Below are 23,969 nucleotides of genomic sequence, written 5' to 3'. Positions count from 1 at the left end.
TCTGGCTTATAGGTTGGCGTTACCGCCGTATTTGTCAAGTATCCATGATGTGTTCCATGTTTCACTGTTACGACGGTATGTGGCAGATAAATCTCATATCTTACAGTCGTTTGAAGTACAGTTGGATACTAATTTGACATATGTAGAGAAACCTTTGCGTGTCATAGGTCATAACACTACAAGAAAAATGCACAAACACAACACTTAAAAGACAACGCTTTTAACGAAAAGTGTTGTATTTTTTTAAAAGACAACGCTTTTAGTGAAAAACGTTGTCGTTATATGTTTTTTGTTCATCAAATACAACGCTTTTTTTAAAAAGCGTTGTCAATAAGCATTTTTTTGGGGTCAAAGACAACGCTTTTAAAAGTGTTGTCTATGAGCGTTTTTTTTCCCATATATCACAACACTTTTTAAAAAGTGTTGTAGAAAAAATATTATTTTAATTTAAAATAAAACATAAAATAAATGATATTTCCTTAGCCAATTAGATCCCCAAATCTCAGACCCCTTCTCTCTCGATCGCGATTTCTTCTCCGAGCCCCCAAATCTCAGACCCCTTCTCTCTCGATCGCGATTTCTTCTCCGACCCTTTCTCTCGATCGATTTCTTCTCCAGATCCGACATATCCCTTAGCTCCTTTTTCTCTATTTCAATTCAAAATCGTAAAAGACTTTAATACGATCGCGAAAGATTCTCTCTGAAAATCCAGCTGCTTGTTTGAAAGTTGTTTTCTTTTCCTTTTTCTTTTGCGTTATCATTGTTTTCTTGTGGCAGAAAATTGAGGATCCGAAGTTCAATGCACGCTCCGCAGTATTATGCGCCGAAAAAGAGCTCACGCAGTGGTGTTTGGTCGATTAGGTATGTGTTTCTCGTAAAACGACGAGTTAAAGGCTTAACGGTATTGTTTCATAAAACTTATAATCCGATTGAGGGTGTATGTTTCTGATTAGCGGAAGTTTAAGTTGATTTACTGATTATTTTACAACTTTCATTGTTGCCTAAGAAAATTTATTTGAGATTTTGCTTTGGTCTCCGGGGTGAATGTGGCTCATACTCAAACAGAGGGAGCATTCTATTGGTTTCTAATAATGGAAGTCTGATTGTATTTAGGGATGACTTGCAAGTTCCATCATCACCGTACGCTGCTTATGCGCAAAGTGCACAGGGTCCACCTCCAATGGTTCAAGAACGTTTCATGAGTGTTATCAGCCAGCTTTTTCAATATGTGAGGCAAATTTTGTTTGATTTGAAATGTCATTTAGGTTTATCAGTTACTACTAACTTTATCTTTTTTTGATGATAAAGTTGGAATCCATTGTATTTTTGTAGAGGATTATACGATGTGGAGGAGCACTAGATGATGATATGGCTAATATAATTGTGGCTCAGTTGCTCTATCTTGATGCTATTGATCCTACTAAGGTTAGTTCCTCGTTCTGTGTAACTTTAAATATCCGAATCCATTGTAGTTAAATTAACTGCATGGTCATTGATTTGTAAAGCATGTGGAGTATCAGTGTATCACTTGCCCAAGCCATCAGCAATTTCTTTGATCGCTTCCTCTTTTGTGATTTCTTATTGTGGTACTGGTTGGTGTAGTGGCTGTAATTACCAAATTACTCTAATTCTTCTTTATAACAAGATCATTCTCATCTCCTTCAAGAAGTGGGGTTTTGGGCTGCCTGATTCTTTCCTCATGGGCAAACGAAAATCCACTAGAAGCCTATGCTACATCTTGATGATGCATAATCCACAGCTTTCAACTCTCTGTTGGATGTTGTGGATGTTGTGGCTGGGGTAATTTTTTAATGGATCTTTGATGTTTTCCCTTTGCGACGAAAGAGTGTCCTTTATTTTCCCGATGATGAGCTTCGTGTAGTAGTTTAAAGATGCGAGAAGCATGCAAGGGGTGAGAAAGTTCTTATCTCGCCGGTCTAATTCTTTTTTCGTGCTCAGGGGAAAAGATCGAGGATTGCTTTGATTTATTGAATCTTTGAGCTATTGTGAGTTCATGTACTGAAATTGAAGTTAATTTAGCTTATTAATTAATAACTAAATTGGTGCATGCGATTTTTTCCATTTTATTTTTCTCTGTTTTGACCTGGTTTTGAAGTTGTGCGAACCAATTTCGGAACACTCATAATTCCACCATTTCCCGCGGTTATGACTCCCAATGGTACGTACCTCTTTCTCCGACTCCTTAATTAATTCCAGTATATTTATTTATTTATTTATTTATTTATTTATTTATTTTATCGTTTTGGGCCGCATCAAACTTATCCCTTGAAAAGGCTGGCCTTAATTACCATGCATGTGTTTGGTTTAAGTTTTATATATTTTACAATTTGAGTTTTTTTTTTTTATGAAAAAAACTCACATAAATACAACGAGTTTGAGGATTTTTGAGTTCGTGTGTAAATGTTTTCGTCAATGTTATTTGTTTCCATGATCGAATTTGGGAAAGTCCAGTATGAAGAAATATTTTGAGCACTGGTGGCCGGTGAATATTGGTTCATTCATGCACGGTGATAAAACTAGAAAGTCGTACCTAATAAATACGAAATTGATATGTGTCTATACAATTAAGGTAATATATTGCTTTCTTAATCCTATTTTGTTTTAATGATACCATTATCTCAATTTATTTCCTTATCATGACTCTGTAATGTCAACTTTTATGGGAATTTTGCTTTTGTCCTTGTCATAATTAACCCCCCCCTCAAACGGTTGTATAATGGAGACACAACTCTGAAAAGGCCGCTGATCTTTAATTATCTTTTTGAAATTCAATATATATTCACGTTCAAAACAAATAGCTATAGCTGGCCAGAGAATTAAATTAAGGAAGATATATATATAAATACATAATTCTAGCTCATATATATGGGCTATGAAGTGTACGGCCTTGTTAAACTTCAAATATTTAAAAAAATTAAATATGGTGCAAATTAAGGAAAAAACCCCAACATTAATTAAATGGATGAAAATGATTCGTTGAGTAATGTAAATTTTGTGTTGACAAAATAAAAATATTAATATATAATCTTCATCGATCATCAGGTTTCTGGTCGGAATGTGTGGCGTGGTGGCCATTCATTCATTTTGTCAAATGTGCATAAAATTGGGGGGAATGTTGAGCAAACCTCCCATCATTCCTTCTAGGAAAAATGGATGGACCCTTTTTGCTGCAGATCTGGTATGGTAAATCCTCCCATGCACACAAATGCATGTACATAATTATATTTTTTCTAGTTCATGTACCTGTATTGTCCCATGCACACAAATGCCTAAAGAAGACACTATTTTCCGATTCTGTTTATGTACCTGTATTGTCCCCTACACATATAAAATCGATTAGTCCATTTAATACAAGCTGCTGGGTAAATGAGCGCGAACTTTAGCCTACGATTGTTTTCTAGTTTGATTTGTCAGAAGCCACCATGTTTTGATAACCGAATTAGTCTATCAAAACATCTTATTCTAATGTTTGGTATGATTCCAGTATGCTCACCGTAAATGCGTGCAAAAGTGGTGCAACGAGAAGGGTGACACGATGTGTGAAATATGCCATCAGGTTGGGACTATCTGCGTGAACTTTGTTTCATTAAGTTTCAGCTCTTGCTAGGCTAATTATTGCATATGACTGTTTCAGCAATTCAAGCCGGGATATACAGCACCACCCCCTATCTTCCGTTTGAGGGAACTCCCTCTGAACTTCAGGTACTTTTCGTGCTTTCATCGTCGGATCTGGCACTCATTTAGCTTGTTACATGGTTGAAATTTACTCATCCATACATGGTTTCTTGTATTGCTTAACCGGTTTGATCTAAGCAGGGGAAATTGGCAAATTACTCGAGATTCAAACAATCCTCGCCTTATTGCAATGGTTTCAACAGATCGCAGTTTCTTTGATCCAAGCTATGAGGAGCGTGCTTATTCAACATCAAGAAGTGTCATTTTCTGTCGCTCAGTCGCCATAATAGTAATTTCTCTATTTCTGTACAAGTAACACCCAACTTGGCTCTATGCTGATGGGTAGAATTTTGAACAGCAATTCAAGTTCAACTTTATATTCATAATCTGTTTTTGCAGTTTATTGTTCTCCTAATTTTGCGGCATGTCCTTCCGATAACCGTTAGTCGAGCAGGGAACTTTTCTTTCCCATTTATGATGGTAAGATCATAGAGAGACTTACTAAATAAATGGAACTTATCGACAAAGATTTTTCCTAACATTTCTTTCAAAAATGACAGCTGCTGCTGCTAAGAATTGCTGGGATTATTCTACCAATTTGCATTATACTGAAAGCAGTAACTTCTATGCTGCAAAGGCGGCACCAGCAGGTAAAGAACGAATCACTGGAGAAGTTCATCTTCCAAGAGGGCCATAAGAAAAATCCCCTTGGTTTGATGAGGCTTCAGGATATAGCTCTGGGAATAGCCAAAGGGATCGAGTATCTTCACGAGGGATGCGACAAACAGATCCTTCACTTCGATATCAAGCCACATAACATCTTGTTAGATGGGAATTTCAATCCAAAGATCTGTGATTTTGGCCTTGCTAAGCTGTGCTCTAAGGAACAAAGTGCCGTATCAATGACAGCTGCGAGGGGGACGATGGGATACATAGCACCTGAGATGTTGTCTAGGACAATTGGCAGAGTATCCTATAAGTCGGATGTTTATAGTTTCGGAATGCTGTTGCTTGAAATGGTTGGGGGAGGAAGAACGTGGATCATTCGGTAAATAACAGTCAAGTGTACTTTCCTCAATGGATTTATGATCATTTAAATCAAGGAGATGACATATTAATGCATGCTGTGGAAGAAGGTGATGAAAGTAAGGTGGCAAGGAAGCTTACAATTGTTGGACTTTGGTACATGAAGAATTCGATATTTGTTATATTTGTTATATTTGAATGATTTTTGTTATATTTGAATGATTTATAATTATAATATTGAAATATTGTATATAAGATTTAATTTTAAAAAATTTTGAATATTGAGTGATAATATTGAATATTTGTGAATTATATTTTTTTTTTGTTTTTTATTTGAGAAAAGACAACGCTTTTTAAACGTTGTCGTAGATAAAAAAGCGTTGTCGTTACTAAAAAAGACAACGCTTTAAAAAGCGTTGTCTTTTTCAGAAACGACAACGCTTTTTCCGCGTTGTCTTTGAGCGTGGTCTTTTACAACACTGGCTACGACAACGTTTTTTTGGAGACATTAACAACGCGGAAAAAGCGTTGTCTTTGGCCGTTTTTCTTGTAGTGTAAGGATAAGGTGTTATGCAACAAAATCATTCCTCTTGTTCTAGTTCAGTGGCAGCGCCGAGGCACTGAGGAGGCCACTTGGGAACTTGAGAGTCATATGCATACAGATTATCCAGAGTTATTTCGAATTGTCGTATTTTCGTGTTGTAACTTGTAAAATGAATCAGTTTGAATAAAAGATGTTTATTCAGTATTTTACTGCATTCAGTACTTAAGATTGTTCAAGGATGAAATATTTTAAGTAGAGGGAGAATGTAGTAGCCCGGTTCCATTTTACAAGATTAAGTGATTTTAAACATGTTAGAAAATGACATATAATTTTAAAAGTGTCAAAACATGTTTAAGGAGTCCTTATTTGGTAAAACTAAGTGGAAAATCAGATCCGGAACGTCCGAAAATGGTGGGGTAGGTCCCGGGGGTCCAAAAATGACTTCGGAATTACCAAAACAGTTCGGAGCACACAGACCACTTTGGGCCCTCCAAACCACTTCGGGCCCTCCAAACCCGAGTTCGGGCCCTCCGAACTCAGCACAGTCCATGTGTCAAAAGTGGCTCGGACAAGTGGCAGTTCGGACCCTCCGAACCCAGTTGGGACCGTCCGAACTCCCGCCAGATTGAGGTGTCAAAAATGCACTCTACACGTGGGAATCATGCCCGGTTCGGAGCCTTCGAACCCAGTTCGGACCATCCGAACCCAAGCCTATAAAAATGGGTCCGAGGCTCTCATTTTGAATGCCAAATATTCCTCTCCTCTCCCGGTAATGGCTCTATTTTAAGGGCTTCGGGACTCTTTCTTTAAGAGTTGGAGTAGAAAATAGTATTTTTTTTGTAGCGGACAGTGTTCGCAATAGTAGTCAGGCGGCAGAGCTCTGGAAAGGCATCTAGGGGTCGTAGGCTATAGTTTATTTAAGGCTTTTAGAGCCTAGTAGGTGATGTTTGGCATGCTAGGTAATGCATGGTTATTTATGTTGTAGTGTTGCATGGTAGGCTTGGACCTAGATGGGAGCTTCTAGGATCTGCCTTAGAAAGGTACGGAAGTATTATTCGAGATATCCAGATTGAGTATGCATGTATTATGTGTTTGCATGGATTATATGTTTTTATATGCAGCATGTCATGACTGTATGTTGCATACATGAGCATATTGAGCTTTTACCTTAGAGGTATCCTGTAGTAGGGCGCTCACCCTACAAGTTTGTGAATGGTTGGATACGTAAGTCTTGTGTCAGGTCACCTTTATGGTTGGACACATGTACTAGTATCAGGTCACCATTATCCACTGGGTATATGAGCCACCTCCTGATGCGACAGCGCAGCGTGCTATATACCCTAGGCCCGGTCTTTGAGCATGTTTCTTGACCAAAGAGTCTTGGTATCCAGTTCACTTGCATACATGCACACATAACACCGTATACTCATACTCTCGTACTGAGCATGTTAGGCTCACTTCCGATTATTTTCTGTTGGCTGGATGTCCTATTCCATGGGGCAGTTGCAGGTAGTTCTCCCGGAGACAGGGAGGTTAGGTGGTGACCAAGGCTGGATAGCAGGGTTGACCACTAGGTTTTTCTTACCTGGTATTTGACTTATTTCAATTCCGCAGTTACTCTGATTAAGATTATTTTATTAATTAATTGCATGTTTAAGTTCTGATTAGTAGGTGATCACGGTGCGAGTCACTACACGTTGTACGGACGACGTTGTCGTACTCCACTTTTATGGGAAGAAGTGGGGGAGAGACAGGCTGAGGGACAAGAGTTAGTCCAGTAGGCAGCAGATGTTGTTGATCAGATCAAGAAACGGATTAAGACTGCACAGGTTCGTCAGGCCAGCTATGCTAATACTAAGCGTAGGCCTTTGCAGTTCGATGTTGGGGAGAAAGTGTTTTTTTGAGAGTTTCACCTTTCCGCAGGATTCTCAGATTTGGCCTCAAGGGCAAGTTATCTCCCAGATTTATCGGTCCGTTTGAGATCTTGGAGAGCATTGGAGATTTAGCGTATCGGCTAGCCTTGCCACCGTATCTGTCCAGTATTCACGACCTGTTCCACGTATCTTTGTTGCGACGGTATGTGGCAGATCAGTCTCATGTTCTGCAGCCGTCTGAAGTTCGGGTGGATACAGATTTGACCTATGTTGAGAGACCTATTCGTATCTTGGATCATAAGGATAAGGTCTTGCGAAATAAAGTCATTCCTCTGGTTTTAGTTCAGTGGCAGCGTCGAGGCACTTAAGAAGCCACTTGGGAGCTCGAAAGCAGGATGCGTACAGAACATCCTGAGTTATTTTGATTTCATTTTTGAGTTGTATTCAGTTATGAACTCTGTAAATTTTCTTTTTGAATAAAAGACGTTTCTGCATGTTGTCTCATTTTCAGTACTTAAGATTTGATTTCAAGGACGAAATATCTTAAGTGGGGGAGAATTTAGTAGCCCGTAACCAATTAAAGAGATTAAGGAACTAATCGCATTTTCTAAACTTGAGTTCGGACGATCCAAAGTGGAGAATCGGAGGCTCCAAACGAGATCGGATGATCCGAAGCCAGGATCAGAGGCTTTGAACGTGTTCGGACGCTCCGAAGGCAAGTTCAGACGGCCCCATCAGAGTCCAGTATTACGCCATTGCTTACGTCAGCAAGATGACATCATGACTGACGTATTGATGGGACTTCGGACGCTTTGAAGGCAGGTTCGGACGGCCCGAACGTGTTCGGAGGCTCCGAAGTGGGTTCGAACGGCCCGAACTTCGTCTATAAATAGGGGTGCCGAGATTCTCTTTCAGACGCACCAATCACCTCTTTTCTCTCGATTCCTTGGTCTTCCAGCTTAGATCTAGGGCATTTTAGGCATCCCATTGGGAATCCGGAAGTGACATAGCGATCCAGGCGTTGTAGCGGAGCTGTGGCCTAGTTTTCAGGCAAGTGACAGCAACGGGCTAACGACGGACGCAGGTATAGCTTTTGATTCCTAAAAATATTTAGGAGTATGCAATAGCTTAATTAAGGATTTTAGAGCACTATAATGATATTAGTATCATTTGTCAGTGTAGTGCGGATTATAGGCGTGGACCTAGAGCTGGTAGAGCTTGCCTAGTATTTAAGGTATGAAAGTACTGTTCGAGATATTCTGACTGAGTATGCATGTATTATGTGACTTCATGATTTATATGACATGATTATATACTGCATACATTTGCATCTTGAGCTATCTCTTTTGAGAAGTTTGTTAGTAGGGTTATAGCCTATCTTGTTAGTGGATGGACTTCCATCGATTTGGGTCTGGAGTATCCACTGGTTATCGGTATGTGAGCCACCTCCTGAAGCGACGGCACAGCGTGCTATATACCAGGGCCCGGTCTGTCTTTGTTATCTGATTCTTGGCCTCTAGTCAGTAGGAGGTACACTTGCGTGCATGTATACTCATACTCTTATGCTGAGCGTTTTATGCTCACGTCTCGTACACTGTATTTCTGGACACCCTATTCCATGGGGCAGGTTTGCGATTAGATGAGGCAAGTAGATCCAAGAGGAGCTAGGCAGTGATTGGCCAGCTGGAGCTTCGCCTAGGATTTATCTTTATTGTATTGGGTTGATACAGCGTTTGATTTGGTTGTATAACTATTTGGATATTTGCAGATTTCTTTCCTTGAGATTGTATTATTATTTATTGTTTCCGCAGCTTAATTCTGGTTTATTGTTTGATTAAGTTAATTGCATGTCTAAGTTCTGTTTAGTAGGTGATCTCGGTAAGGGTCACTACAGAGCGAATCTAAAGGTTTGATTCAGTTGCTATCACTGCTCTATACCACACTTTTGATGATGAAGAGAAAGGAGTTCTGCTGGATATCAATGAGTGTTGTGAAGAACTAGACTCCTTCAACCAACTCTACTGTGGTAACAAAGTACAAGATATGGTAATGTTTGCAAATGGAAAATGACATTCTTTAAAGTTTGGTGAAACTGGTATTCAAGTTCATATTCCAATTTGTTGATGAAGGTTTATGAAGTTCACAAATTTGCCTTTTCCATCCCTCATCTTTGGGATTCTGGAATCATATAGCTTTATCTGAGACATTGATGAGCTTTTGTCTCTGGTTGGTGAAGAATTGAAGGCTTGTTCATATTTTTCTGAAAGGAAAAATAGATCTAACTTGGTCTGAATCTGATGTTGTGCCTTGTGTTGCCAACACTACGCGCAACACTGCTACCACAACTAATTTTCTGCAGATCACTCATGCCGATATACAATATTCGATGGATCATGCAGTGAAAAAAATAATTCAGGAGAAGAAAGACGTATACTATGAAGCCTTATTGGCTGAGTATCGATCAATGATTGAATTGGATGTTTTTGTTCCTCTCATTGCTACTGAGGAAATTGTCTTTTAGGATGATAATGAAGCTTCCCTGACTCAAGTTCTGGACATTCTAAAGCAAGGGAAAGTTGATATTTCTGTGGTTGTTTTTTATCAACCTTCCGATGATGAGCTTGATAAAGAGATGTCGGAATAATTTGCTGCAATCAGGCCCGATGTATCTTATAATTCTTCCACATTTAAAGAGGAATCTAATGCTTAAATCTAGTGAGAATCAAGTCTTCTGACAAAATGATGGTGATGTTGATGCTGGTGTTGCTAATAGTGTTGCCAACATCACAGACAACACGGATGCTGCTGAGTTTTATTTGACTACTGTCTTTTCCTACAAGTTCTAATCAGAATATGCTGATGTGTGGCTCTTATATGTGAATAGGGGCTGATTGATGAGAATAATATTGCATGTTCAATTTGATTGAATTTTTTGAAAGGCTCGAAAGCTATTTTATATTTTTACTGCAATGGTGCCCTACAGTAGGAAACCAGTGCTTGAATTTTTTAGAGTAAAATTTTTTTTTGTTCAACCCTGCCATAATCAATACTCTTTATGACACATCGGATGTTGAAGAAGGAAACCACCCTGATATTCATGAAGTTGTTGTTGTACTCACCGGTGGTTTGCTCAAAAGTGTCCTGGATAATTCTCTGTTGCACAGTTCACATCCTTTTAATCTATCTTACACAAAACATTTGTACGCAATTGGATGCTTTTTTCATTGTGGTGACTCGACCACAAGCGTTTGTGTCATTTGCTATAGGGACTGAGAACACTTTCAATTTTAGCAAGCTCGTATTCAAGACTATTTTCCAATTTGCAGATGGAAGATTAAAATCCATCAAACTGACTTTTCCATATTTGATCTATGGAATTTTTGAATTTCAAGGTTTGCTTCGAGATTTTGGTGAAGGTGTCTCTGAACTGACTGAAGATCTGCAGGTTGCAGCTGCTTTAATAAGAGGGAAGAGAAACCTTGACCTTCCTTGGTCTGAATCTCTGCTGTTTTTACTGGTGCTGATGTTGTTCCCGGTGTTGCCAACACGGAAGACAACATTGAAGAAATTGTGCCTCAACAATCCACTATGGATTTCTCTCTTACTATCATTTAGGCTCTCATGGCTCATGATGAAAAAAAGACTGCCCAAGCTGAGGAGGACTTGGATCTTTATGGAGCCTTGTTAGGTTACTATCGTACAAGATTTGGCATTTTTGGGCAAAAAGGGGAGAGAGAATGCACAAGATGAGGCTGGTCCATCTGGGACTAAGGACGATGAGGATGAGGACACTGAAGATCAAGAGGGATCTGATACTGATCAATTTTGTATTGATTGGTGTCACCCCATATTTTTTTCTTGTCTCATCTTAACTTTAATTTTTTGATTATTTATTTATTTATTTTGATCTAGTTGCGTGCTTTATTTGTCAAATATGCTTTAACTAGACTAAACTCTTCTACCCTAATTTTCTAATACAAGAAGAATCCCTACGTGTTATTGTCCATGTTATTCGTCGTGTTGCCAACACGAGGGACAACACTTCAGGGGGGGGGGAGAGACTTACTAATTCAGGAAGAGAAGTGTTCTAAACTCAGAAAAAATTTATGTTTAAAATTATTTGTGCTGGTTTTGTCTAGAATGGCAAAAAAGGAGAAATTGAAATGAATATTAATTTCTTAAAAATCTTTTCCTTAAGCGTGTTAATTATAATATTGAATTTTGCATTCTAGACAAAAGATTTGATATGATATGGTTAAATATTCTATGATCTCGATAATATATTTAGAATAGATATTTAAATTAATTAAATTATATCTTGATATCGAATTGAAGAGTTTTATGGTTATTAAATATTATCAAGATATATGTGTTTATGCTTAATAAAGTTATATTCCTAATAAACACTTGTTTTTTATTTGTTTAGGACTCTACAAGGAAATCATTTGCATGCTTGGACTCTCATCTATAAGTAAAGGATTCATGTGTACAAACAAATATGAACTTCAGAGAAGAATTCAGAGAGCTTTCAGAGAAAATTCCATAGAAGAATTCGAAGATTATGAAGAAGTTTTGCAGCCATCGTTGTTGTTTTTTCCCGTGCTACCGTTGGTGTTGAAGACATCGAAGACAACACTGTGGGAATAGTATTGTTCGAAGATTTTTTGTGTCTCTTCAAATTTAGGCTACGGGAGTTGCATCTGATTTGTTTTATTCTGATTATTTAGAATGCAAGTTTGATTTCTCAACTTGTTGATAAATTTAGGATTTATTGATTTTTCGTAAAATCACTAATATTGCTTTGTAAGATTGATCTTATTTTTTTTAGTGTTATTTAGTCCTAAGGCATCCGCACGAGTTTTTATACTCGTGCAAAAGTAATTTTTTGTGTTATTTATTTTTGTTTATTTTACGTATTTATTTTTCGCTGCACTATGTTGTCTTTGATGTTGTAACACCGCGGACAACACCAACTCTTAATTTTATCCTACAATTGCAATACGATTTTTGTCAAAATCTTTTTTGTCGTAGCAAAAAGAAAAGTTTTGTTTATGAAATAGACTTCGTGGGTTAAAAATATTATATGTCGACATTTGTTGTTTTCCAATTTCATTTGCGAATAACAACCCTAGTTTTATTGGCTCCGGGAGTGAGGTTTATGAATTCATTTATTTTTTTAATAGATCCCATATGCGTGTAAGAATGAATAAGATTTATTGGATGTCATCCGATTAATCATGCGACCATTTGTAGGTTTGGAAGCATAAAAATTTATGACCTTCGTTTTAAAAAAATTTGCAAAATGACTTTCAAATATAAAAGAAATGCAAAAATAAAACAAAGGAAAAAATTAAAAAAGTTATATTTCCAAATCATGGTCAAACAGAGGTTATTTAGTTAAATAAATTCTATAAATAAATAAATAAATATCAGCAAATTTTGGAACACGTGCTTGATCAAACTTTTTTAAGGAATAATTGGATAAAAATCATTGAAGTTAGTTTATGTTATATCAAAAAATATACACATCATTTTTTTTCAGATGTTATATAAATAAATTTTGGAACATGTGCTTGATCAAACTTTTTAAAGTAATAATAATTGGATAAACATTTTCGGGTTAGTTTATGCTACATCAGAATATATACATCTCATTTTTCTTAAGATTTTCACGCAAACATCATTCTAAAAACCCAAAAAAATTACTAATGTGGTTAACATGTGTTTTTTCACTGAGATGTTCACGCGAACATTTGGAAAAAACACTGAAAGGAGAGTATTTTATCCGGTGTAGCATAGAATATCCCACCTCCTCGATATAATGAATTGTACTCAAAAGGGTTTGGAAATTCTTTTTTTAAAAAAATTGAACAAGGTTAATTTTTTTAAAATGGTGATGCTACATGTACACGGAGTGTTACATGTTTGGTTATACGTAGAATTTGAAATAACATAAATATATGTTGGAAAGAGTTTTTCAAATAAAATGGAGGAATACATTCGTAATTTCATGTGTAGTCTGTGTGTAACCCAACGTGTAACCCTCCATGTACACATAGAATTTACCTTTTTAAAATACTTTATAAATATCTTATGAGCCAACCTGCTTGAATTGCTCTAAAATAGTAAATACCGAAGATTGAATCAATGTTTTTAAAAAATATTTTAGTTTATTATCATTACATAATAATTATAATCATAATTTTATATAAATAATTCTGAATTAATATAATAATTTTCTTTTGTCAATAATGGAAACTAAAATCTCAATGTTATACTACATCTGTTCCTAATTAAATGACAATTTTTTTTGTCGGACGTATTAAAAAATTATTAGAAGCATCATTTATATAAACAAGTTTCCAATTTTACCCTAATTATATGTAAGTTATTTAAAAGACTCTATATTTGACAAGGATGTATTAAGAAAATAGTAGGAAAAGAATATGCTTAATTTAATTTTATTTTTTGATTTGTGAAGGGGGACACCCAAATAACCAACTATGAATTTATGTGAATTCTTCTATGTCTGCCGATGCCAGAGCTTCGGTGCCCATAAGGCCCGATTTTGTTTTCTATATATACATGTATATGCTTATGTTAACTTCTCAATCTCTGACATGATTCTATAGTTGGAGACTAGATTAGCTAACGATGATGATGACAATTCATCTGTTTTAAGCCATTTAACCACTTCCATTGAGTCAACCTCGAGTATAATCTTCATTAAACCTTTTCTGCAAGCCAACTCCGAATCCTTTCGAACAGCCCCAAAACTCTGCTTCCCCTATTGAACAACGCCCAATTAAACTTGTGATCCATGGTTTCAGGTAGTTCACCTTTTGTAAACAAGGATAGTTGCTTGACCAACTTCAGTAAACCTAGTCTCATCAACATATCAATTTCCTCTTGCTTGTGCTCTAACATGACAGTTTCTAAAGCAGCAAAGTAAAGAAAAAAATTGTAATGATACTGACAGATTTTTTGATCACATTCAGTGAGGTTGACTGTGATTCAAAGGTATAGCACAGAGAACAAAATCCCATAAACAAACCTAAATAATTTGAGGGATTGGAGGTTGAAGATGCATCAACTTGATTTCCACTTATTCTAAGTAAAAAGTTTCTACCAGGTCAAAGAGGATCGGATCGTCCGAACTACAGAAGTGAGTGAGGTGTCGCTGGCACATAAGATGCATGTAAGAATGGAAGGTCTGAACTGTGGGATCGGATCATCCAAAGAGTATTGGAATGTCCAAAGTCTAGATTGGAACTTCCAGAGACAGGTGTCCAAAGACATGTCAAGACATGCAGGATCAGATCGTATAAATCTGGGATTGGACCACCTGACCTCTTTTTATAAATATATAACCCATGAGATCCTCAAAATTAGTCTGTGTTTGATGTGTAACTTTGTTTCAATGCATATTTTGGGTGCTTAGAGTTACATACTCGAGGTCTGGGCGAGCAAAGTGGTACCGAAGTTATAGTAGAGTTTTGAGTAAGTTTTGGATCCTTCGACAACGGTTTGAAAACCGGTGCAGGTTTAGTCCAAGATTCCTAGTAGTTCTTGGGAATGTTAAGGTTTTAGATCAGTTATAGTGATATGGTATTTACTGGGATTGTAGGCTTGGACCTTAGACTTGTGCTGCTAGGACTGACTTGTAGAGGTACGTGAGTACTGACTGAGATTGTCAAAGGGTAACATGCTTATATGTTACATTTATGTGCCACGATGCATGTTTTATTGCTTTATTATATTATGTTACATGTGCATGTATCATAGTGAGAATGTATCTCGTTCTAGATAAGCCATTTTAATAGGGTTGCTCAACCCTATAATTTTGATAAGATCAAAAACCGGGAGCTACCATGATGATGGGGATCGATGATACGGTGATCTTGATGTGTGTGAGCTACCCGACGGATTTGCCCCCAGATGGTACTACTCACTCTTGGCACCCAGTCTGAACGAGATTGATCTAGTGACCTAGTTACGTATTCACATCATTTGCATGCATCATGTCAGTTTGTATACTCATACTTTACGTTATGAGCATTAGTCGCACATGTCCTTGTTTTTATTCTTGGAGACCCCATTCAATGGGACAAGTCTTAGGCTAGACGAGGTCGGGGGTTCGAGGCATGGTTGAGGCAGAGCCAGTGAACGCTTGAGGAGGTTACCCTAGTTTCTGTTTATTTGTTTAAATTTTGTTTTCAATTGGGTTGTGTAAACTGATGTTTGGACTTCAGTTGTTACCGTTTGTATTCTGCCGGATGGTTATTGAAAGTTCTATCTGATTTAGTTTCCACAGTTGTTTCTCTTTGATTAAGTTCTACTTTAATTTAATTGCATGCTTAACTTTGCATTGGTAAGTGATCTAGGTCGGGTCACTACATTATGGTATCAAATCATGCATGATATTTTGGTACTTAGATGATATGTTTTGGGAATAATGTTTGGTACTCTTTTTAGATGGTCGGACACGATGATGAGAGCCATGGTAGTGTTGGTTGTGGGGAAAAGATGCTCAGAGACATTCCCGAGCAAGATTGAAGACGTGTTGAATTGGTCGATTCCGATGATAATATGTGAGATTTGTACTTTTTTGGATATATTATCATCACTTGATTGTGAGTTTCTCTTAGCTTGCTAGACCTTTGACTCGGCTGAATCGGAAATATATACCGTTTGAGTGTTCACCAGTGTGGAGAAAAATTTTGAGAACTTTGTAGGCGTCTGACTACTGCACCTGTGTTGACACTACCTTTTAGAAATGGAGTTTATGTTGTGTATATTGATGTCTCTCGGCAAGGTGTGGGTAGTGTTCTGACTCAAAATGTGCATGTGATTGAATATGCCTCAAGACAGTTGAAATCCCATGAAGGCAACTATCCACTGCATGACTTGAGTTGGTAGATATCGTCTTTGAACTGGCGATTTGGAATCATTATCTATGTGGTGAGAGATTTGAGATATTTATCAGTCTATATGGTGAGAGATTTGAGATATTTACCAATCATAAGAGTCTGAAGTATTTGTACACACGGGTTGATTCGAACATGAGACAACGTCGTAGGATGGATCTACTGAAAGATTATGACTGTCATGAGACTAATTACCATCCAGGCTCTGCAAATATCACATCCAATGCCCTTAGTCACAAGGTGAGATTATCTGCACTTTAGAATAGTTTTGTGTCAAACAATATCTAAGATTGGTGTTCGATGGGATTCAATTTCAGACACAAGAAGGAATGGAAAGTATTTGCGTTGCTACAATATTATCTAAGTCAGCCTTGTATACTCAGATTCGATATTCTCAGATTTTTGATCCTAAGACATAGCGATTTTATGGTTAGCCAATGGGGATAATACATCTTGATTTCACTACCACTCTGATGGTTTCATGTTTTTGTCTGGCTGTATTGTGATACATAAGGATGACACTTTAAGGAAAGAGATAATATCTCAAGTCCACCATAGTAAATTGAGAATTCATCCTGAGAGTGACAAGATGTATAGAGATTTGAAGAATCGTTTCTGGTGAAAAGGCATGAAAAGTAGTTTTTATCAGTATGTATCTAAGTGTTTAGAGTGTCAGCAGGTTAAGGCAGAGAACTGGCGGCCTGGAAGTTTGCTTCAAAATTTAAAGATTCCTGAGTGGCAATGGGAGCATATCATGATAAAATTCGTGATCCATTTGTCGATGTATTTGAGGTATTGTGATGCTATCTAGGTTGTGGTGGATCGACTCATCAAGTCAACACATTTTATTATGTATAATCGAAGTTTCACTTTTGATCGTATGTCTTATTTGTAAACAGAAGATTATTCAGTCGCATGACATGCCTATATTGATATTGAAACTTATCTAATTATTACATCTCGATCGAGTTTTTTATTTTTTTTATTAATCTTGAGAAATTGACATGCTTCATACCATGAATTCGTCTTATTTTCTATCTAATGTATGTATGATTTATTCTTTATTTGTTAATAAGTGAGATATGTTAATCAAATTATATTAAATATGATTTTATTAATTTTCTATGTTATATGTTGATCATTATTGATTTACGGAAAAAAAATTGGTATAGATGATGCATTCTAAACCTTAATTTAAATTATTGCCTCATATATTTTTTTTATTTTATATTAGGAATTTTCTCTTTTTAGCGATTTTCATATCATGTGTTTTTTATTCTCCATGAAAGAATCATAATTATTATCATGATCTTTAATAACAATTCTTGTGATACTATTTTCATCAATTATTTGCATTTTTCTATCGTTATTATTTAATCAGACGGTTTCTTTTTTATGCTAAAAATATTTACTTGCAAAGAATAACAAATATTTCCTCATTTTTCATCTGCATTCTGGTATTTTATCGTCTTTCATTACTTATATGTAAGTATCGTTAACGATCATTGTATTTGTTGAAAACCATCTTTTCTTTTTGATTTCTGGTTTTTCGAAATCTACTGACATCCTTATGCTTACAATGTTCTCACTGCTGAAATTTTTGATTGAATTTTTAATTTCTTTAATTACAAATATAACATTACATATTTTGCCTCAACCGTTTTGTTGCATATTTTACTTTATTTACTTATCTGGTTGAAAATTTGCATCAATGTAATTTTTACAGGATCTTTAATTTAATGCGAGACGTGTCATCCATAATTTCTAAACTTTTTTTATTTATTAACTAACCCGTAGTAGATTGATTAACATAGATATATTTACAGACTTCAATAATATTTAAATAATATCAATATTATAGTTTTGCTAAAAACAATTGTCCAACTCTTGTAAAAATATTCCTTCATAATTGTAACATCATCTCGTAAAAAAAATTGTTATAATTTTTAGATTTTTTTGAGGAGGAAAACTATTTAATTTTTTAAAGAGCAAATTGGTGATAAATCCCCAAACCCAAACTTGACTTTGCCCTAACTCCCTACCCATAAGATTCTTTGCAATAGCTCCTTAGGACCACAAAACTTGAATATTTAATTGTTTAATTCTTGTACTGGATTTATGCTTTTTTATGCTTAAAATCGAAAGACTTTATGCTAAAATCTGAAGATTTTGTGTTTATTCATGGTACAAAGAATTATCCGTAAAAATGGTATCAAAACCTTAGGTTAATTATTCAGACATAATATTATTCGTTAATTCATGCTTTTCTTTGTTGAGGAGAAGATTTTTTAAAAGATGACTTCAAACGAAGGTTTGAATCAAGAGGATTTTATTCATATGAAATCCTATAAACAAGTTAATCTATTTACAATAGATTACTTACAACAGGTTGTGATTAATGCTCTTAATTTTGAAGAGATAAAGAAAAAATGATTTCTAACTCTCAATTTTTAGAGATTATCCCAGATTCCTCTAAACTCTCCGGAGATCTTAGAGAAATTCAAAAGACGGTACAATATTACAGCAATCAGCTGTATGAAATACCTCGGAAAATTGAAGAAATCCTTAAAAAACAAGAAGAAATTCTTGGAAACCTAAAGGATCTTCAAAATAAAATCATAAATCTAGAACACACTTCGGGTTCTAGAAAAGGAAATACAGGAGGAAGGTTACCACTCTCATTTGGTACCGAACCTTTGTTACATCAGAAAGGTAAAACCAAAATGGTCCAAAAACCTTTAACCAATGATGAAATGATGATTAATCTTATAAAAGCAGTATCAGAGAAAAATACTATCTGATGACTACTTTAGAAAGATTAAATCTCGAGGATCTACAAGATCTTGCGGATTCTTTTGTGAATCTCAAAGTAGTAGATCTAAAAATGAATTCTCCTGAGGGTGAACAACCCATAGGGAATCCCCCAAGATATGTGGTTAAAACAGAAGAACCACATAGTGAGTTCCAGGTTGGAGAAAATTCACATCCAGCAGGAACCAGATCGAGAAGGAGTAAAATCCCACTCCATCAAACTCCTTACGGAAAAACTGTTTTAGATCTAATACATCCTTACGGGATTATGTTAAACCTTGATGTTTTGGACTTCAAAAACAGAGAAGATCTTATAGATGATTGGACGTCAGATATGAGAATAGCAGCAGGGACATTAGATCTCAATAAACAAGGATTCATTAAACTTTTAGAAATGAGTCTAATGGGATCTGTTAAGATCGCATGGGAGATGACTATGCCAGAAACTAAGGAATCAATCTTAGCAGGAGAATCTCTCAGCGAAATTGGAGAAAGAATGGCCACCCTATTTAAAGAACAATTCATAGGGGTAGACTATTTCAATAATCAAGGTACAGAGAAAAAGAGAAGATATACTCAAGCTCTTTATAGCCTCGAGTTACATGATATCTGCTTAGTTGATGAATACATTATGTTATTCACTAAATACAAATGGAATTCGGGAGTCGAGGAAAATATAGCTATTCAGCTATTTTTTGCAAAAATGCCAAGTCCCTGGAGAGAAATGCTGATTAAAGAATATGTTCCAGGCAATCTTGATACATTGGCAAGATGTGCCTCCTTTTTGAAAGGAAAATTAGCAGAATGGTGTCATATGGCAGCATTACAGAAGAACTACAAGAAAATAAGGTGTATAGATAAGCGTACGCCTTTGTGTTGTAGAAAAAATGATCTTCCAACGATCATTGGAAACAGATCACATGGATTTAAAAGGAAAAAATTCAGAAATAATCTCTATAATAAAAGAATGAAAAGTTCTTGGAAACCAAAAACATTTTGGTCCAAACAAAAGGCCAGATCCTATAGATCAGGTTTAAGAAGTGGACCTACAAGAAGATCCCCAGCAACAGGCTTATCACAAAGCAGGGGAAGAACACCATCAAGAAGAACTTTCAGAAGAACTCATACAAGAGTAAGTGAAAGTTTCAAGGATTGCAATTGTTGGACATGTGGAGCAAGAGGACATATATCTACAAATTGTCCAGAAAACGAGAAAAAAGGAGTTAAACTCTTTGAAGCAACACCAGATATGGATGATGCGGTCTTCTTTCAAGATCTAGTCCAAGTATATCAATTTGAAGATATCACCTCAAATGAAAGCATATACGAAGAAGAGATATTGTTTAGTCGAGAAGTTTCTGAGGATGAATCAGAATCACAATCAGAGTAAAGAGGAAGTGTTTCGCCATGAAACACATGAAAGTTTGGCTGGGTTCTTTAGTCAAACCATGATATCTCATAATATGGTCCAAAGGATTATGAGAGAAAATCCAACATTACAGAAGTACCAAGGATTTTCGGCAGGACAAGTTGAAAGAGTCTTAGGAATCCTAGGGCTAAGACAAAGAAGACATAATTTGATTTATAAGGTATCCAGAAGGGAAATGACGATCCCTATGGAATTAACTAGTAATCAAATTGAAATGCAGTTAATTCTCTTTGAAGAAATTCGAGAATAATTACATAAATTAAAAGCAGAAGTAGCAAAGACAATGTCTTGGATTCATATTGGAGCAATCCAGATTATGATCAAGGCTACTTTTAAAGAAGGAATAGATTCACCCATAGATATCGTAGTATGCGATAAAAGAATGGGGAATATACAAGATGCGGTTCTAGGAACTATCTCGGGAAATTTATGTGCAGGAAAAATTGTGGGAGTTATTTATCCAAGAATAGCCTACAATTTAGCTGATAGAGATTTTAGTCGAGCCTTGACTTTGCATCAAAATTTCAAGGAAAAAAGACTAATGAAGGAAGGTAATAGGCCATATTCTATTACGTATCAAATTTCTTATGTTCTTTCTAATACTCACCATTCTGAATTATTTATTAGAAATGAGTTCATTGAAATCCAGAGATATTTGGGAAATTTGCTCAAGCAATATACCCGGAAAGAATCGAGTTTCCTTTAATTCAAGAAATAGACATTCAAATTCAAGACATACCGGTTCTATACAGAGACCTTAAAATAGAACCCCAAAGGTTATCCTTCCAATGAGACAGAATGACAAGCAAGAGATGGGACAAATCTTCTATTCATGAAATTCCACCAGAAGAAAAAGAGTTTTCTATAATAGGAAAACTTAGATCTCCAGAATGATGGAAAGAAGTGAAAATAGTATTTGAAATTACAATTCATCGGAACTTGTTTCCTTGTAACACGATTTATTATTTGGAACAACAGGAAAAAGGAACTGACCAAGGAGTGATAAATATTGGAGAATTGGAAGTTCAAATCTGGGGAATTCCAGGAAAATAAATGGATCAACTCATTCTTGGTCTAAAATTCCTGGAGGACCACAAACCATGGAAACGCCTTGAAAAAGGAATAGAGTTCATGGCAAAAGAAAAGACTTGGAGAATTCAATAAGAATTTTACGAAATGGAAAACCCAGAGAATTGGATAAGGGACAATCCCTTAATCAGATTCGAGAACTCTGTTCACAGACAGAGGAAGAAGAAATAGTTGAAATTAGTAAGTCATGAACATGATTTACTAGAACACATTGAAAAAGTAGAAAGGAGTAACCATACTCTACCTTCTGAGGCCTTAGGGAAACTAAAGGTAAATAGTCTTAATTGGATTACTGAGTTACAACACAGTCTGTTAAAAATGACGGGGCCATTTAGTAATCCCTTTAAAAAATGACAAGTTCTTTCTCCATATACATTCCGATAGGGATGTTATATGAACAATATAAGGCTGAGTATTTTGCAGCTTATATTGACTCGGGAGCAGGAATTTGTACAGCAAAAAGAGGAGTCTTCCCTGAAGAATGTGAAGAGGAATTGCCAAAAATTGCTGGACTAGATTTCTCTCGAAGAATTTTAATTCTTTGCAAAGGAATAAAACAAGCAGAGATCCTTATGGGAGGTGCAGGTCAAACACCTTGGTACAAGATAAAAACACCACCAATCTATTTTCATGATACAGGAGCTGATATCCTGTTAGGAAATAACTTCTTACAAATTTTTAAGAAGTACACGCAAGACAATGAGTCAAGAAGACTTATGTTCACTACAATTTGTGATCATAAAATTATCGTTCAAAGACTCAAGGTTTCTTTTTATCGACAATTGCCGATAACATTTCGCAGCCAGCGTGGAGATAAAAGACAACTTTTTCACCCAAAAATGAAAGATACAAGAAGGTTTGGAGAAACCATGTTGAAAATAACAACAGAACAAGAACTCCAAACAGAGGATATGGAGCTTCTCAAGGTAACTCTAAATCACAGAGATATAGAGTTAGAAAATAAAGTATCCCTTGAAGATGTCAAAAAGAGGCTCAAAGAAAGTTACAACGAGCATCCTTTGGCATGGTGGGATAGAAATCAACTCAAAACCAGTCTTACTCTAAAGGAAGGCAAAGAGTATGAATTCGTCAGATATAAGTCTATCCCGATGAACATAACAGGTCAAAGGGATATGAGAATGATTATCAAGGAACATTTGGACCTTGGTTTAATCAAAGAAGGAGTTTCACCATATAGCAGCCCAGGTTTTCTGGTTAGAAATCATGGTGAAATAAAAATAGGGAAAATCAGGCTAGTTATTAACTACCAATGTATTAATAAAATCCTGGAGTTTGATGGGTACTTCATACCAAGTAGAGAACACCTAATTAGCTGTGTACAAAATGCTAGAGTGTTCTCAAAATTTGATTGTAAGTCTGGATTTTACCAGATTCAAATGGAAGAAGGAAGTAAGAAATTCACAGCCTTCTCTACTCCACAAGGACACTATATTTGGGAATTTATGCCTATGGGATTAGCTAATGCACCCAGATATTTCAAAGAAAGATGGATAACTTTTTTAAAGATTATTTCAACTTTATGTTTGTTTATATTGATGATATTCTTATAGCATCAAAAAATATAGAAGAACACGTTAAACACTTAGAGATTTTCTCTAAAATTTGTAAACAAGAAGGACTGATTTTATCTGAAAAGAAAGCAGTCATAGCAACAAGAAAAATTGAATTTCTTGGTATTGAGATTGATGAAACTGGAATAATTCTACAACCCCATATTCTGGAAAAGGTAAAGAATTTTTCAGATAAACTCAAAGATGTAAAACAACTCCAGAGTTTTCTTGGAGTAGTTAATTTTGCAGGGATGTTCATTAACAATCTAGCAATGTACAGAAAGGTGTCCAGTCCTTTGTTAAAAAAGGATGCTAGGTTTATATGGACCGATAACCATACTAAAGGGGTACACCAATTTAAAGAGATATGTAAGAATCTCCCAAAAATGGCTATACCAAAAGATGAAGATGATCTGGTATTATTTACGGATGCCAGTGACGATTGGTGGGCAGCAGTCCTTAACAAGATCACTCCAGATGAGGAAATACCATGCAGATACTGTAGCGGTATTTTTTCAGAATCTGAGGCCATTAGATGGCATATCAACGAAAAGGAATTTTATGCAGTTAAAAGGGCTTTTGAAAAATGACCATTATTTTTACTTGCTAAAAAATTCACTCTGAAGGTTGATAACACCCAGGTAAAAGCTTTCCTAAAAAATAAGATTGAATCTAAACCTGAGAAAGCTAGGTTATTAAGATGACAAACATTATGTCAAAATTATATTTTTGATATTGTTATTATTAAATCTCATGAAAATATTCTTGCAGATTTCTTAACAAGAGATGGAAGGCAATGACGTGGATTCCATCATGAAAATGCAGAGGCATCTCAGGGAACACCTTGGGTTGCTTCAAAACGAGTTCAACCAGTTAGCCATTAATGCTGAAATGGCCGGCAGGTTACAACAAGCTGATCGGATCAAAGTATCTAATCGAATTACAGGATGTATGCTAGCTCAAACACAACTATGGGCTGCTATTCAAGGGCCAATTGTGAAG

The 23,969-nt window shown here is 36.0% G+C and overlaps 1 protein-coding gene across 2 annotated transcripts; it reads left to right on the top strand.

Moving 5' to 3' along the window:
- Positions 1-492: 492 nt before the first annotated feature.
- Positions 493-4,977, top strand: LOC140863909 (uncharacterized). Of its 2 annotated transcripts, XM_073267689.1 has the most exons (10): positions 493-861; positions 1,114-1,228; positions 1,333-1,425; positions 2,117-2,179; positions 3,064-3,199; positions 3,506-3,577; positions 3,656-3,723; positions 3,838-3,985; positions 4,096-4,176; positions 4,257-4,977. In XM_073267689.1, the coding sequence occupies exons 3-10, from the start codon at positions 1,406-1,408 to the stop codon at positions 4,746-4,748; spliced, it is 1,080 nt and encodes a 359-aa protein (XP_073123790.1). In that variant the 5' UTR covers positions 493-861; positions 1,114-1,228; positions 1,333-1,405; the 3' UTR covers positions 4,749-4,977. The 2 variants fall into 2 exon arrangements, with proteins under 2 accessions (XP_073123790.1, XP_073123791.1); XM_073267690.1 differs by having other exon boundaries at positions 1,960-3,199.
- Positions 4,978-23,969: the final 18,992 nt, after the last annotated feature.

The sequence above is a fragment of the Henckelia pumila genome, chromosome 4 (genome assembly GCF_033568475.1).
Source record: "Henckelia pumila isolate YLH828 chromosome 4, ASM3356847v2, whole genome shotgun sequence".
NCBI classification, from domain to species: domain Eukaryota; kingdom Viridiplantae; phylum Streptophyta; class Magnoliopsida; order Lamiales; family Gesneriaceae; genus Henckelia; species Henckelia pumila.
The sequence above is the reverse complement of the archived record's forward strand: the minus strand, read 5'-3'. Positions and strand labels throughout refer to the sequence as shown.

What these genes read in the sequence shown, in the direction of transcription:
- LOC140863909 (XM_073267689.1), top strand. Translation starts at nt 1,406, where the DNA reads ATGCTATTGATCCTACTAAG. An exon ending in TGTGTGAAATATGCCATCAG is followed by an intron (nt 3,578 to 3,655) that starts GTTGGGACTATC and finishes TGACTGTTTCAG; the next exon opens with CAATTCAAGCCGGGATATAC. An exon ending in TTTCTTTCCCATTTATGATG is followed by an intron (nt 4,177 to 4,256) that starts GTAAGATCATAG and finishes CAAAAATGACAG; the next exon opens with CTGCTGCTGCTAAGAATTGC.